The following is a 17,650-nucleotide window of genomic DNA, read 5'->3' as shown; positions in this document are numbered from 1 at the left end:
TCCAGACAATTTATGTCTGCATGTTAGAATGGACATTCACCCTTTGAACCTTGTGGTATTCAAGGCATAGTGATACTGTACTTGAATATCAAAAGTTCCCTCTCACCTAACCAACCCTCTCAAGCTTATTCTTCCCAGACAGAAACACAGCAGATACCATCAACATAACAATGGAGTCTGACATATAAGCACCAGTGACAATGAAATATGCTGTCCTGTCCCCTTGGTATGTGGACGATATTCTCCACCATTTTGCTCTAGTTTGATATCATTTTCTATTGCACGTTGCATGACAGGCGTAGATACACTACCCATGAGCATTGCATACAGGCCAATTGCTTTCAGATAACAGGACATCAAATCATGTCAAGAGATCTGATGAAAATTTGAATGATAAATGAGCTCGGAATGACTAGATAATAAATAAGTTACAAGGTCATGCATATAAAGAAGGCATCTGTCCCCAAACCAGCATCACATGGCATCAAAGTGGAAACGATGAGCTTCTTGCCTCTTCTCTTTCTCATCGTCTTTCTGCATAGAGAAGAGCAAGAAAGAGAGTGACACAATGAGAAATAGAACAGATATAATAAGAAAGGGGTGTTGGAATTGTGAGTGTACGTAAGTGGTATACAGACTTGGCACTATTTTCTCAGTAGGAAATCTACATCTTCCATACCTACTCTGGAGCACAATTTAGTGAAACTTACGTCAAAGGGAGACATACCATATGAGATACAGTATAAACAAAATTTAGCACAGGAGTAACCCGCCAAGGCATACACGTGTATGCCTTGGTGGGAACATGGAATGTGATTGACAGTGTGGGCCTGTCTAAGGCCAAGACTACAGTTTCATGTACATTACACCACGACAGGACTCACAGTAGAGCGTTGTGTTGCAACGTTCATTCTGTCTGTTTGCTCTAATCAACAGGTACATCCACCAAATGTGCACATATGGCCAATCAGAGAGACAAGTACTGAAAGATGTGGGCTTATGGAGCCCCTTGTGTAATGGTATATCCATTATCTAGAAGCTCAGACTTGTCAGCTTTGTTTGCAGGTACGAGTCTCATTTTCCTCACAAGTGGCCATGGCATTCATCGCATTCATCATTTGTAAGAACTACAATCAAAACATAAACCATGGAGTCTGTGTGAAAATAGATTCTGTGTATCATCAGATTTTTAACTTTTTTTTTTCACCCAGATAATGTGACTAATTCCAATGTATTGAACAATCTATTCAAAGATTACCAAATACAGATATCTCACAGTAAAAATATTGGAATAAAGACATTGCCCTCCATCACATAATATCAACTTACTGCCCATTGTTGAAAAGTGATTCTACATCATGAATGGTTTGGTGGAATGGAAAAAACTAGAAATGTCGCTAAGGCAACTGGTATGCCTCCGCCATAATGCATGATTCTCCTAATAGGTCTATAGTACATGTGGACAATGTGTGCTTACATTTTCACAAAATTGGCAAAATATTAAAATGACAAGTTTGTCACAAATGTGTTGAATGTTCACCTTCCTTGACCTAGGTTTAATTAGATGAATAGGAGAGCATGTATTTGTTGATTTAAGGACTTTAACTTGACTTTGACCCATTCATAAGTGTATGCATTGAGTCATTTTCAAGGTATGGAGAAAAGGTGTGCAATTTCTGTATTGAAAAGTACATTGTTACCATTTTCATCTGGCCTTTGACCCTAAAATTCATAGGATAATCACTGTCTGGCAGAACATGCATAAATATGTAGTAAGTTTCAAGATAACTTGAGCCACTTCCGAGATATGAAGGGAAAAGTTAGTTCAGCACTTTCCCTTGATCTTTGACCTTTTGACCTTTGAAGCAAAAAAAAAAGAAAAAAAAAAGTTTCCAGAGAATCTCTATTAGGTTATACATGCATACACCAAGTGTGTAAAAAAAAATCCTGCTGGCATTGCATAAATATGAGGGAAATAGTAAAATTTTGAAGTGTTGCCCTTAATCTTTGACCCCTGACTTTTGACCCCGTGAACCCTAAATTCTCTAGATAATCACTGCCAATCAGTACATGTATATATTATACTATGTTCCATGAAGATACCTTGAACAATTTGCAAGGTACGGAGAACAAAGTGAAGTTTTAATATTTTTACTAGACCTTTTGACCTTTGACCTTTGACCTAATGACCCCAAACTTTAACCAGAGAATCTTAATTGGGTAATACATGTATACACTATTAAAGTTTAAAGAAAATATCTTTAGGCATTGCATAGATATGGTGGAAATAGTGAAATTTTAAGTATTTGACCTTGACATTTTGACCTTTGACCTTGAGCATGTGCATCCAAATGTTGATAGGCACAACTTCACCCCTAATACACATACATGCCAAGTTTCATTAGGATACCTCAAAAGGTTTTTTACTTACGCTGTCCACAAAATTCATTACGGATGGACGGACAACCCGAAAACATAATGCATAATGCCTCCGGCACCACTTTGTGACGGAGGCATAATAAAAGGATGGCAAATTTGAGAGTGGTCACGTACCCTTTCTTTGTAGTGCAGGCCAGCGGCGGTGAGAGCAAGAACGGCACATGTGCAGATGAGAACGACGCCAGTCAGCAGCACTGACTGGCCAGGGACGATGAGAATTTTACTGATCCAGCTGCAAAGGAGGACACATCACCAGCGCATCAACATTTTACCACATGACCCTCGCTTAGCACATCTACAAATATCTACAGAAATATAATGCTATCTCACTCAAAGATTTGAACGTACATACTGTAGATGTGAAGTAAAACAATCAAATTAAATAAAAAGTTTATTTCATCAGAAGTGGTTAGATTTATAAACACTTATAAGCATTGTTATAGATATTGAGTAAAATAGTGCCTTTATGGTTTTGATTTTTTTTAAAGGGGATGGCTAGTAACTGATCAGTGGGAATCAGTGGGAATGCTGGGGGATGATTGTTCCAATCCTTGTCAGCTTGTGGGATTCATTTTAAGAGTACATTATATATCTATTGTTGTGAAAATTATGTGCTTCAGAATGGTTTCATATTCAAGTAATGTGCAGTTTAATGTTTCCAGGTTATCATGCCTGTACAGTGACGGTGCGATTACTTGAATATGAGACCATACTGAAGTAAACAATTTTCATGCAACAATAGATAAATAATGTACTCTTAAATGAATCCCACAAGGATTGGAACAATCATCCCCCAGCATTCCCACTAATCAGTTACTAGCCATTCCCTTTAACATTAGTTCTACTGAAAATGAAAATAATTCAAAATTAGCACCATAATGTAGAGGAGATCGAGCTCTACAACATGATACTAAATAACTCAAATGGCCTCAAAATTATATTGTCCCTCTGGTTCTCAGCTGACAATATATATATAGTTTCAAAACTCTGATCATACTCTGTATATGCAAAGCAGCATGGTTTTACTTTACAGGGTTTTTTTTTTGCTTTTTTTCCCCTTGAATCTCGCAAGTCAATTGATGTTGCCAAATCAACAACCGGCCAAACTACTGCCTACTTCAACGCAAGTGCATTGTTTACTTTTCTCTTTAAAAAGTTGATGCTTTCAAAGTATCAGCCTTTTTTAAGACAGTGGGATGTAATACATCCCACTGTGTTTATACTGCGGTCCCTGATTGCAAATTCAACCACTTGCAAAATAGTTGTAAGTCCCAATTCACAAAATATTGTACTAAAACCCTGCGATATACATGGCCTAGGGTATACTGTACTGTGGTGCAGAAAATATTGGAGAACATTTTAAAAAAGTCAAAATTCCAACACAGCTGTCAACTAAACAAGCTACTGTGACAAGGTGAGTTGTCACAAATTTAAGATAAACACTGCAGTTATTGGATGCATGCTGATGGTTTTCAGTTACTAGTATTTTGAAGGCACTTTGCTTCACTTACTCATCTGGTTGATCCAAGGGTGAGGGGATCACAATGAGCTGTGAGTTGGGGATTATTGATGTCCACTCATGCACTCTGGAATTCTACACCATCAAATAAAGAAAACAAAGCAATATTCAGTCAATAAGACATGCGAATTGAATTATTTCCAAACATGATTTCTTACATCACATGGTACTACTTTATATACATGTAGTCAATTTCACTCCTTGCTATTTAAAAGTTCATTTGAAGATTTGCCCTGATATCGAAAGAGTCTTATCACATATTTCACTTCTTCTATATTGGAGTATCAACCTTATATAGTCAATTTCAATTTCTATTACAATTTTCAGGATTAGCGAAGGAGGACTACTGAAATTGCAACTGTGACATCAAGTAGGCAGCCTGGCATTGAAGGAAGCCTACATCCAAATCTCATCTGCCTCAACCATCACTTTGCGCAAGAGTAACTGGGTTCATTTGGAGCTAACACATTTCTGTCAAAACTCTTCTCTCCTCTTCAGGTGCAGCAGTGAGAAGTCACATTGGAGTGTGCAAAATCAGCTCTGCAGTAGAGTTTATTGATTAAAAGAACCTGATTTAGCTATTACCCACACATAGAGACTGATAGTTTATGTAATAACAATGATAGGTGCAGATACTTATGCAAAGTTTTCGATGTGACTGTCATGTCAGGAATATAATGAGCAAGTATGATTCTTTTTTTTTCCTGAGCTGTTCAACCCACCCTGCCAGAATCTGACACTGCCGCCGGAACGCCCACCCTCAGGTAGTCCACAAAATTTGGATTCTGCCCCAGACCAAGAAGCACGTAAGGCAGCTGTAAGGAGAAGTACGCCGACTGCGAGAGCTGGGAACCTGGACAAGACAAGCGAAAAACAACACTGCTCTGTATTCATTGTGTGTAATTTCATTATGATTTCCAATTCCAATGTCAGAACCTTGGGTCATAATCCTGCGTTTACACCATGTTCCTGGCAACCACATTTCAGGCCATCGTGGACAAAACGGGATGGATGTTAACCCTAAAAGGGCCGTCAGGCCGTAAATGGCTCAAAAACGTGATTTTGTGTACAAAGTCTATGCAAATAGAGTTTTCTCACCTTATTCAAAAAGATATGATTATTTTCACTTTCAATGGCTGCAATCAATTAATTTTACCATAATTAAGCTTAAAATAGGTTCTGCAATGAATTTTGTGGAAAAATACGAAAAAACAAAGGTCGAAAAACAAAGAAATACATACGAAATTCATAAAACAATAGAATACATAAATAAATAACTCCGATACCAGATCTTTTTTTCAAGTACATTTGTTAAGAATGCTACAAGAAATAATGTCAACAAAAATTAGGATGCCGCTAGCTTTATTTTGTAAATTAGAGCAAAATTTATGATTTCACACATATCTAATTAATATAAAATATTTAAAAGATTACAAATTATTTTTTTCTTCTTCTATATTTTGATAGATTATGCGACAAGTAATGCATGTGCCAATTTTCAGGGCGATTGCGCCATCGATGGCCGAGATCTCGGGGGTAGGGGGGTGGGGGGTTGAATCAACCCTCCCCCGGCCACAGAACAGGCCAAAAAGCCCGGCCTGGTTAGGGTTAAACAATGCAGTGAGACAGGATGCAGTGAGACCATATTTTGCCGTGGATGCCATGTCAGATTTGCCACAGCAGTCCTGGTGCTAATGAGGAATCTTGTATGCCGTGATAAAACACGGGGTGGCCCAAACAAAACACAACAGCATGTAATAGGCCATAACAAACCCTGGAAGCTGTCTGTAGTGGGATGTGACGGAAAATATTGATAGTCTAGCCTGACCAGACGGCAAGTGAACAGCATCTGATAGCTGTATGTTCACAGGGGCGAGGACTGGAATGAACAAGACTAGAACACGAAGGGGGGGGGGGGGGGGGGGGGGGGGAGACAGGAGAATGTCTCACCTACCCAGGGCACACTCCATTTTGGGCAAATGGGGCTTCCGTGGCTGCCAGGAACATGATGTAAATGCAGCTTTAGTCTTTCTTTTCTGTTCTGCTCCTCTAGGCTCTTAAGGACAGCCAATGGGAGAGGGATTGGGTCAAATTGATATTGATAGTTAATAGAAATAATGACAGGAAAGGACAGTATGCCCAATAGGAAGGAGAAAATGGCAAAATTCAGACAGAGCCAGAAAAAAAAGAGAGATATAAATGGTCTCCTCACCTCCACTCTTTTGAGTGTTCCCCGTCGAGCTGGTGGTGTCATATCTGACAGCTGGGCCTGGTTGGTTGATACCATAGGGCTGGACAGTGATGGGAAGATAGGCAGTACATTGGAAACAAGAAAATGGTGGACAAAAGTTTTAGTACCCTCCCACTACCTCATTCACGAATAAAAAGGGACTCTCTTAAGACTACCTACATGCATACACAGTCACTACTGATGCTTTAGGGAGTTTTAAAGAGATAAATCATAATGAGATAAATTCCCCACCAGCAGCTAGGGGAAATATTTTGTGGAGGTTGTATTCTAAACTGTTGATTGCAATACAGTGCATTCACAAATAGACCATAATAATCAAGACTGGCTTATGATGCATCTATTCATTGTGTTGTGTAATGTATAAGCTGTTATTTTCGCATACAGATATTTTCATGAATGAGCAGCTAGGTCACAGACATGTTCACGAGATATTCTTTTCGCGAATTGACACCAAGGCTCTACATAAGTTTACTAGTAGCTTAGCTCATAGTGATATTTTTGCATGTGTTCAATTCATGGTCCAACAGTGATTTGCAAAATTCATGAAAATCAAACCCTTGCAAAAAATAACAGCTTATATATTACTTTGAATAAAAGACTGTACATATAAGAATGGGGTAAAAAAGGTTGCAAGATACCAGTATCGTGGATTCTCTGAATCTATTTTGTGTTTGGAAACACAGATCCCCCAAAATACAGACTTACCGTGTTGCCTCTACCATTCCCCGGACAAGTGGAATCACATAAGCCACGCAGCACTAGGTTAGGAGAAAATCAGAATGATAGATAATACATGGGTGACAAATGAATGATAGATCAGTTTACTTAACAGCTCTGTGTATATGATCATCAAATTGACCGAACCTTGAATGCTTGGGTCTCTCAAATAGAATACTGTCAAATGATAGTGACAAAAACATATCATCGCTGGGGTGACAAGACCTTGTATCTGCAATTTTGGTGAAAATGACTTTTTGGGTTAATAGTCAGTCAATAATCAGTCCAGTGATGTCCTGTCCAAATCCTAGATGTCTTACCTAAAAAATGAGGCCACCATGGCATGTCAAAGGAATGTCCATCCCATTGGATACAGTGCTTTGGCTGCCATGTTTTTTTGCTCTCCTGAACATTTGTCATTTTGTAGATCTTGTAGAGGTCTTGTCGCCCCACCGACGATATGCTGCGTTGTTGATTGCTCACTACACAGAGTTCAATAATGTTTTCTTCTTTCATTCTGTTTTCTGTATGAAAGATTCTATTTGTACAAGTTTTAAAAAACAAGAAAAAAAGTAGCTGATAACCGATTGACAGTGACAATGAAAGAGACTCTAAGATCACACAGAGTGACAAGAAGATGCTGTAAAGTAATATTATAGGCTTAGAAAACATGCAAATGCAATACAGTCCGATCTCATCCGTCCCCCTATGTCTGGATAACTGAGGCTGGACTGTACACTCACATGTTTCAGCTGGACTCACCTTCAACCTGCACAAAGTAGGCATCAATACTCATCTTGTTGGCCAGCAGGCACACACGATTCTCTCCTGACTCAGTCTGGTTGACCAGCATAACGTCCAGTTCTCCCTGTGGCCACAATAAACAAACAAATAAACAAACATGCAAGTGAAACAGACACATCATCGACAGCTCTGTGGTATGGTAGATATGGTTCCAGACCCTTACACACTTACTGTAAAACAAGATATTTTCATGGCATGAAATTTTTGTGAGTTGCCTCTAACATTCAATGCATACAATATATCCAAAAAAAAAAAAAAAGAAATTACAACTGGATCTTCACATTGATAACTTCCAATATGATTAAACTGTCTATACATGTATGCTACCTCAGGGTCCAAAAATACAACATCTTAGCAATATTGTGCAGAAAACCCCATTCAATGTGACCAAGTGGTGACAGAGAAATGTGGATTTTTGTAAAGCATGTCATGGATCTGATTCTTTCAAGTTTATCACTTGGATGCTGTTGGAACTGCATAATGTGTGAACACAATGGACAGAACTTGGAGGGAAGGGATTCCTGACATGCTCTACAAAACTCCTCATTTCTCTTTGACCACTGAAGCAAATCGGATGGGGTTTTCTGTAAGATGTGGGTAATAAGTTATAGTTTCATACCGTGAAATCGTATTTGGATTGATTCACTATTCTTAAAGATATCATTGTGGAAGGTCCCGTTGTATTTGTTCTTTTTGGACATATGGTAAAGTGTAGACAAGAACTTTTGCATGCATTTTAATTTCGTGAATCTTTGCTCTCTCAAAATTTGCGAAATTAAAATGCAAGTGAACAATCCTCATTTTACAGTAGTCTTAAATTCAATTCCTACACATTGCATTGTATTCTTGGGACAAGGTTTTCGCTTTATTTTTCATCTTAACTCAGGTGTGTAAAAGGTTCCCGGTAAAGCTAGGACCACAAGAATGGCAAGGGCATTTGAAAGCGCAAGAAATGTGTACTGAATTTAAAGAATGAATACAATCAGATGTGCTAATTAATCAGCTGAGCATAGCGATGAATGCACCATAGGCCATGCGGTCCTGCACTCACATTCAATGTGACATGATCACTATCTCAAATAGACCAATGCTTGTCATTTTTCTGAGGAGTGTTCTCTCTTTACCGTGCGCTGAATGTCCAGGAAACTGGCAAGGATGGGCGAGGAGTTGTCTGTGCTGGGATCAGTAATCCACTGCGGAATTAGATCGTTCCCCGCGTTATTCCTGAGCAGGGCTAGCCTCCTCTGGACAGAGGAGCTGCGGACAGGACAGAGCAGCAAACAGTGTTTTTGGTGTCAACTCATGTCGTGACAGAAATTCATTCATGTCCAATCATGGCAGAGGCTTGTTTACAAGACACGTTAGAGAGAGAGCTTTCATGATTTCTTTGCTTTATGCTTTCGGTCATTTCACTGCTTGAAGTGACACTCCACGAAGATAAAATGAATTGTTACACTAAAGGCATCAAGGAATATTCAACAAAAGTATACTTCAAACATGAAGAGAATTTGAAAACCTTTTTTTCATGACTCCACCAACAAAGTGGCCGGAGGCATTATGTTTTCGGGTCGTCCGTCCGTCCTGTTTTGTTTTTGTCGATATCTCAAGAACCGTGTGGTGGTTTTACATCAAACTTGGTATGAGGGTATATCCTGGGGGGATAATACTTTGTTTGGATTTTAGGGTCACGGGGTCAAAGGTCAAAGGTCACAGGTTATTTTGTGAAAAAAAGGTTGAAAATTCATGTTTTTCTCCATATCTCGCAAATGGTTCAAGGTATCTTCATGGAACTTAGTATATATGCGTGTTCCAATGGGCAGTGATTATCTAGGGAAGTTGGGGGTCATGGTTCAAAGGTCAGGGGGTCAAAGGTCAAGGTCAACTCCTCAAAATATCACTACTTTCCTTATATTTATGCAATGCCTGAAGGTTTTTTTTTAAACTTGATGTATGCATGTATTACCCGATATATATTCTGTGGGAAGTTTCTTGCCAAAAGGTCAAAGGTCAAAAGGTCAAAGGTCAAGTGAAAGTGTTGAATTGCACTTTTTCCTCCATATCTCAAAAGTAACTCAAGGTATCATCATGAAACTTACATATTTATGCATGTTCGACCTAACAGTGATTCTCTTTGGAACTGTGAGGTCAAAGGTCAAAGGTCAAAGGTCAGGTTTAGATAATGCTATTTTCCCATTTGATACTGAAATTATACTTTTTCTCAATACCTTGAAAATTACTCAATGCATAAACTTATAAAAGGGTCAAAAGTCAAGTAAAAATCATCAGTTCCCCAAATACCTGCACTCTGACATTTTAATCATTCATCCAATTGAACCTAGTTCTAGGAAAGTGAACATTCAGCACATTTGTGGCAAACCTGTCATTTTAATATTTTGCCAATTGTGTGAAACTGTCATCACACATTGTCAAGACATTGTACTATAGACCTATTAGGAGAACCATGCATTATGGCGGAGGCATATCAGTCGCCGTAGCGATATATCTAGTTTCAACATAAGTTTTACACCTGAACATGACTTGCAAATTGTATCCTTAGCAAAGCAGAAAATAAATAACTTAAACATCTAATTATGCAGACATGCAAACAGTGCACAATAGAAAGTATACAATGACTTGGGACAAAATCTGACAAAATTAATGCTCTTACTAAAAAGTAATGTTAGCGAAGTTTGAGCAAAATATATAGGTTTATTGTGCAGTGCAGAATTACGCAGAAGCAGTAGCGTACTTCAAATATGGCATTCAAGACACATTCCATACTCTCTGTTAGTTGACTGCATGACGACCAGCAGGTCAAAGTACGTGTCGAGGTCAAGATCACCGGCCCGCAGCATAAGAGGGAGTGAGGCGAAGTCTGTCAGATGGACAGTGGGGGGCACGAATCCCCATGCCCTGTCGCCGGACAATGTGGAGCCATCAAACATCTGTTGCCAGGAGGTCTTGGGAAGTAACAAATGACATTAATAGGGGGAGGGGGTAACATCTCAGTCATCACCAAGTCATTTACGACAGCAGCAATGTTCAAAACTTTGGCCAAAATATTCATTTCATTTACAATGTATTAAGGACAACACTATTTCCAACACTCTACGATCATAAACTACATCATGGAGCCCAAATGCAATGTGTGCACCCAAGAACAATGAGGAAAGAAAGAGTATTATTTCCACAGAATGGGCGCAGTGCGCAGACTTGGTGCAATGCAGACTTAATTTAAAAAAAAACGTCATTTGTAAAGCACTTTAATATTACTTAAGTTTCAAAGCACTATAAAGCGCTTGCTGCAAAGTTCAGCTGCTGTAACTTGCAAGTCATTAGAATTGTATTTCATCTTGGTGGTAATGGTAGGTACATAAGTTCAACTTGTATATATGATTTATATTATTCATCAAAGCCACATTAGACATGGTGTGGATAGGAATTGCATTTAAAATCAAAAGCTACATATATCAGAGTAATTACAGGTTGAACAGACACCACGCAGAGGTGATAAAACACAGAGACTCACCAATCGTTGAAACCTGACGAAGACCGAACCATTGATGCATGCTGCATTGTAGCACACTGGGAGAATGTGATCCATTAGACCATCAGCATCTGTTTTGACACAGGGGAAGAAGAAATTGTAATCTTGGCAGCCATTATTCAAACAAGTCAAGAACCAGAATCGTAATTGAAAAAGCTAGATTCATCTGTGGCTGAAATTGAAAAATCGGTGACCTTTCAAATCTTTTCACACAATGCATGTACAATTTCCTTCTGGTCCCAATTTGCATTCTATCAAGACAAGTCAATTACATTCGTGCACATGACAGTGTTTTATATTCCCGAAAACAGAAACTGCAGACATGTTCCCACATTCATGGTCAGGTCATCATGATGCACAAATACTGCCTGGTTATACAGCAACCACAGATAGAACTATTCAATGTGCAATTTGACATGGGAATACCAATCACAGAGCCTTGGTAAAGGCAGAAAAGCAAGCACTCACCCATGTCAGCAAAAGTGGATATTCCCATGTGTTCGATGCGCCCGCCAGAGGGAGGCTCGTAGTCCTCGGTAAAGTGCCAAGAGCTGGGCTCCCCGTCCACTCCCTCCGTGTAGGTCCACACCTCGAAGACGACATCACTGGTTCCCGGCTTCAGAGTGGTCAGGAAGAGGTTGGCCGCCAGGTCTCCGGTCAGATCCAGGAAGGCGTTCGAATTTGGGATCTTGAGATGGTAATCCTCGCGCCCTCGTAGGACGTGTGACACAAAGTGCCTACTGGAGTTTGCTCTAGAAAGCATTCAACAAAATACATGTATGCTGTGTAAAGGAACGCTACCCCATTAATCAAAATATGCTGTGTACAGGAATGCTATCCCATGAATCATTTCTATTAAACATGCAGTCAACAAAGAAGGTCTAGGGTCTAAGGCAGGCCTACTTTCACTCATTCTTATATCTTTCTCTAATTTTCCAAACACATACGTATCTTAATGTGTGTTCCCAAGACAAAGTGACAACTCTATAAATTTGGAAGCTATATTCCAATTCAGCACAGGATGTGGATGTTCATTTTTCTTACACTGTTCCTGAAAACACCCCACGTAAACATGACCTCGATGATTCTACCTACACACGGATATACATGCATGTTTGCTGTACCTTTACTGTACAGTGTAACTAAACAAAGTCTGCACACTGCAATAGAAGCTCAACACAGAGTTATATGTTGGTCACATCAATGATTGCACCTCCATATTAATGTTTTGTTGGCTCGAGCAACAGAAAAGTTACTAAATTTCAAGGCACAGATACATACAGCATTATCATGTCGTACCGTATTATCATTTCTTGAGGACACAATCTATCAGTCTTTCTGTTCTGACTCCCATTACAAGTGTTTGACCACTAAAATTATAACAGGAGAAAAACTTGCTTTCACACAGTAATAACTGCATCTTACTACTCAGCTTGCCAACACATTGAACAGTTCATTATGATACGTTAAAAATACATTTAGTTACTGTAGTTAATACGTTCATACTTGCTATCATCATCTGGGAAATAAATAAAGATAAACTTACCGAGTCAGCCAAAACTTCTTCTGTCCATTCACTTCTTCTCCAAAGATATCTGATATTGTATCTGCATTGGAGCTGCAAAAGATGAGACACATAGAATGTATCTCACAATGTAACTTATGACTACTGGTCAGTTTCTAATCACGGATACAGTTAAGTAAACATGCACATAGTGTCCTACACTTAAATTGAGAAATTATTAGTAAAGCATTGAATTTGTAAGAAACCGATCACAGATGTGTTGGGAAAACTAATCAGTTTGATTGGGTTCTTTGTTTCACTTTTTTGTTATCCTTCAGATGCAAATAATTGTATTGAAAATCTCTTCGCTATTTTGTTTAACTGCCCTCCCAGTTTAAATGAAAGAAAACATACACATACACAAACTACTCTTAATGAATAATTCAAGAAATGGCAGTCTAATCACATGAAATCCTGGGAATACAACTGGAATTTCAAATTGGCATATATATCATTAGTTTGTACAATGTAATCATCTATCAATCATTGGCAATAATCCTGCAACCTGTCAACCTGCCTTCAGAGAAGTCAAAGAATATACTTTAACTCAATATAGCAGTCATTTCAAAATCTTGAGTGTTCTATGCCAACTGTGCAGAGAGTGAACTTACTCCATGATCAGTGGCTGGTCTCGCAACTGGTCCGTCACTAACGTCTCATTCACTGGATGGAAAACAAAGGCAACACAGAAGAATGAATCATTCTTTCAATTCAGTGTGGTTTTTCCTCAACGGGAATTGTACGAGTCATTGCGGGCAGGCATAAATTTTTTCAAACATTTGTACTTCACAAATAGAATGCATGCCTGTAACATCATGATACTTGAGAAAGGAACAGGTTCAAGACAGGTATTGCAAAGTGGATATTACACATGACACAAGAAACACTAGAAAATCCACACCCAAATATAAACTGTTAAGTTTGTCTTTACATAATGATATACTGATACGTACATCAAATCATTGTAAATGATTCTAATAACGGTGGCAATTTGACCTTTGATGTTTCCAACCTACAAAGTACATGTAGCCCAAGATTACAGCATGAATTTCTCTAGAATATTGTGATAGTTCACCCCAGGATAAAGAGTGGTGGTGGTTAATCATTCTAGGAACATTTTTTTTTTTAAATCTTATTTTTCACAACTATGTGATATAATTTGACATCAATGGCAGCCAGGAATTATTTCCCACAGCAAGATGAACAATCAACAAGCCTTTTTTTTAGATGCTTCCACCAATACATTACAGCATGGCAGATGTATCGAAATGATTCAATAGCAAACACAGCACTTACCAAATTGCATATCGCTTATATCTCCCCAGTACACGTAGACTCGAGTCGGTGAGGTGGTATTGAAGGGGTCGGATGTGGGTTTTGTTGTGATGAGGAGATCAAGCTGAAAATCTCCATCAAAGTCACCTGATCCTATGCTGGTAATGACATCATTGGGCCTGTTCCAGAAAGAATTGATAAGCAATGTTAGCCCAACATTCTTTTTGTTGGGCTTACTGTCTGGTCCTTGAAGTAATTCTAACTCCATAAAAATGTAGTCATGTTTGTGACCATCAACTAACCTCCTTTAGAGACAACCTTGATTATTACCCAAAACACATGCCATTAAATACAAAGACTCAAATAGAAACATTTCATCGTCATACAAAACTTTTTGCCACCTGAGGCAAAGAAGTTTGTGTGTAGCCCAGCAATATGTGCATCCCTGTATGCACTCGTACAGCTTTAAAATACCTGTACAAGCTTGATTTGGTTCTGGGCTCAACACAAGCATGTTGTCTGTTTGAGGTTTGTCTCAGAGCACAGCCTAACTAGAGTCTAAACCAAAATAAGGCTGAGTGGCAATGTCACATGCGCCCTTAGAAGCTAGATTATAAGGCGTGCAAATAAAATGTAAAGATGCCGGAAATCAATGCACACATACACAGCCACACATGTTGTTGATTGTAATTTTGAAACAGACTGCAGAATGTAACATAAAAAATACTGATATCAGCCACTGCAAGCATACATATGTAAATTGCTGTGCAGCAAACTGTAGGCTCCATTTCACAAAAAGGTGCTATGATAGCAACCCTTGCTGCAATGGCATGTGTCACTTTAATGACAAGACTCCTGCTCTCTGTTTGAATGTTGTCAGAGGTCATATACTATCATTATTATAGTAAGAACTGCTACCTAACACCTTTTAAGAAATAGGACCTGGCTACTTGTTGTACAGTGTAGTACATAGATAATAGAAGTGTAGGGCTTGCAGTAGTCAACTGATGTTTCCATAGATACCTTTCTATGTATGCCGTTGGAGACGGGTGGAGAATATGAGTGTCATTTCCATCTTTTAGATACAGTTCAGCTCGGTGACCTGAAGGAGGAGAACAAATTATAAATAACACACATGATCATCAACACAAACATGAAAAATCTCCCTCTTGATTCAGGAGCTTTCTCCTCACAGGAATCCTACACAATTTACTGGTAAAATGTACAACACTCAACCAGTTTGTTTGCTGTTAGCAGGAGTACTGTACCAGCACTGTGGTCTAGAAATATAACTTGAAGTATCCTTCCATTTGAAGTACATGTACAGTTTTGTATTTACCTTGCAAAATAAACAATGAGAAATTAATTACCAGTAGTTTCTTTTCCTTGATTGTGTGATTCTCTTTGCCATTTTAGTAAGCCTACACTAAAGTGTACGGTACTCAAAGTTCAATACAGCATGTCTGTAGATCCATACAAACGTAGTATTTAAAAATTCCCAGTGAAAAATAACAAACCACTGCGCATAATCACACCCATGCATTTAAGTTCTTCGCGCAAAATAGACATAAAGAGGGGTGTCGATTTCATGTGCAGCCAAGGTAGCCCTCCGCTTCTATCTTTTGTTATAATCGTCCCTCAATAAATCGCTTTTCCCTTTCCACTTGCTAACTTCTCTAAAATACCTTCCAATCAACTAGCACTACAATTGTACATTATACAGTGTACATGACGGCCCAGTTCGATAACTCCCCTCCCCTTTCTTTCAATTCATATTCAAGTTATTTAATTAATGAATAAATTATATCTTTTTTGTGAAAATTGGGCCCACCCGGCAGAGCTCCATTAAAAAGTCAACGAACATATCGGTTTCATCAAAGACAATGTATTGTATTGTAACATACAGGTTGTATGTTGGACAGACAAACTCAGTGTTGATGTCAACACCTCTACACACATGTATAGTACAGTATACACTACAACCCTAGGTGTCTAACGCATCGACCCTGTAGAAACTACATTGAAACCGACACACCTCTATAAGTATAACGGGCTCTATTTATAGCATTGCACATAAAGAATAAACTTTCACACATGCAACAGCGCACATTCTTCACTGGGAATTTGAAGATGTCCAAATATTTTACTGAAAAACCCGATAACAAACTAGATCAACAGCAAAACAATGACACCAAAGATTTGAATGCACACAGGAAAAGTATGATATGAGTGCATTTCACATGTATTGTCAATACAGGCAGGGTAGGGGCAAATTTACTGGTTTCAAAATACGGCACAACTCAGCTAGTTCGAAACAGTTATTAGGCCTATTGTACAGTTGTATAAATCATCTTGGAGCGCACGTGTACCGCAAACCACATTTTCAATGCGCGCTTCTGAATTCAGAGTAAAATACATTGTAATATTTATACAGCCTATATTTTCTATAGGTCTATTTTCTTTTAATACATGTGAGTAAAATTTCAGGCAAATTGTGAGATAATTTAAGTAACCTTTATCTATTCTTGATAGGAAAACATTTAGGGTGTCGATGTGTTGGACACCCAACTATTGTGTGCTACCAAACTGTGTCACCATATACTGTAAAACATGATATATTCGCGGCACGAAATTTTCGTGAATCGGAGCCGACGGCCTTTTTCGCGGCAAGAAATTTTCGCGAATTGCCTCTTGCGTTCAATGCATGATTATAATCAGTATGATAATGTAGATAAGAAATTTCGCGTGCATTTTAATTTCGCCAATCTTGGCGCTCGCAAAATTCGCGAAATTAAAATACACGCGAACATTTCCTGTTTTACAGTATTCACCGGTTCATGAGTTACTCAGCTCAGTATTTCAGTAAATAACTAATTTACATTGTACAACAAAAGATGTTCATGATATTCAACCATTTTAAATGCACAGAAGGTTTAGGGTAAAGTATATCCCAAAAAAAAAAAAAAAAAAAAAGAATCTACCATTGTCAGAGATGATCACAACATCGGTCTTCTTGTCCATGTTAAAATCTCCAAATGTTGCAATCAGTCCGTCCAGCGGTCCCCCTAAACTATCAGTCATATCAACCAACACTGCATGAGAAAAGCCAGTGAAAATCTGAACAGTGAAGAGATGTGCCATCCACACGATAAAGAAGTACCCGACTGGTTTTACAGCCATTTTGACGAACTAAATTTACCCACGCAAACGTCAATGATAAGGAACTAGGAAAAGGATATGAAGTCAAGACAGTTCAACAGAGATGATTAATTCGACGCCACTAATTCTGGTTACGGCGTAAAAGTACTTCTGAATTCTGTTACGCTGTCTACAACCACTGCAGTTTCTGTGGAAGCAACCAGCTAGCCATCTGGATCTGCACACGCACTTACATGCGGGGTCCTAGACAACTCAACCACGGGACAGGGCGACCATGATAAGCTTGACGGGGTCGAGTTGTCCAGGGTCGGTTGGGATTGGTTAATCCGACCCACTTGGTAGGCCCTACAGATTTTTTTTTTTTTTTTAATTTTT

At 38.7% G+C, this 17,650-nt stretch overlaps 1 protein-coding gene across 1 annotated transcript; it reads right to left on the bottom strand.

The window, feature by feature from the left end:
* Window positions 1–344: 344 nt before the first annotated feature.
* LOC139714659 (T-cell immunomodulatory protein-like) lies at window positions 345–17,447 on the bottom strand. Its single transcript, XM_071626338.1, has 17 exons — window positions 17,098–17,447; window positions 15,140–15,218; window positions 14,138–14,295; window positions 13,453–13,504; window positions 12,824–12,895; window positions 11,746–12,029; window positions 11,260–11,348; window positions 10,512–10,690; window positions 8,855–8,987; window positions 7,689–7,794; window positions 6,929–6,967; window positions 6,385–6,392; window positions 6,171–6,249; window positions 4,681–4,811; window positions 3,951–4,033; window positions 2,554–2,671; window positions 345–534 (listed from the first exon to the last, which is right to left on the bottom strand). The coding sequence occupies exons 1-17, from the start codon at window positions 17,294–17,296 to the stop codon at window positions 475–477; spliced, it is 1,869 nt and encodes a 622-aa protein (XP_071482439.1). The 5' UTR covers window positions 17,297–17,447; the 3' UTR covers window positions 345–474.
* Between the last annotated feature and the right edge of the window lie 203 nt (window positions 17,448–17,650).

The sequence above is a fragment of the Diadema antillarum genome, unplaced genomic scaffold (assembly GCF_040938485.1).
Source record: "Diadema antillarum isolate AM-2024a unplaced genomic scaffold, OU_Dant_1.0 seq00002365_RagTag, whole genome shotgun sequence".
NCBI lineage: Eukaryota > Metazoa > Echinodermata > Echinoidea > Diadematoida > Diadematidae > Diadema > Diadema antillarum.
The sequence above is the reverse complement of the archived record's forward strand: the minus strand, read 5'-3'. Positions and strand labels throughout refer to the sequence as shown.

What these genes read in the sequence shown, in the direction of transcription:
- LOC139714659 (XM_071626338.1), bottom strand. Translation starts at nt 17,296, where the DNA reads ATGGCTGTAAAACCAGTCGGGTACTTCTTTATCGTGTGGATGGCACAT. An exon ending in AAGAAGTTTTGGCTGACTCG is followed by an intron (nt 12,030 to 12,823) that starts GTAAGTTTATCT and finishes AATGCTTTCTAG; the next exon opens with AGCAAACTCCAGTAGGCACT. An exon ending in CAGTGTCAGATTCTGGCAGG is followed by an intron (nt 4,034 to 4,680) that starts GTGGGTTGAACA and finishes TTGATGGTGTAG; the next exon opens with AATTCCAGAGTGCATGAGTG.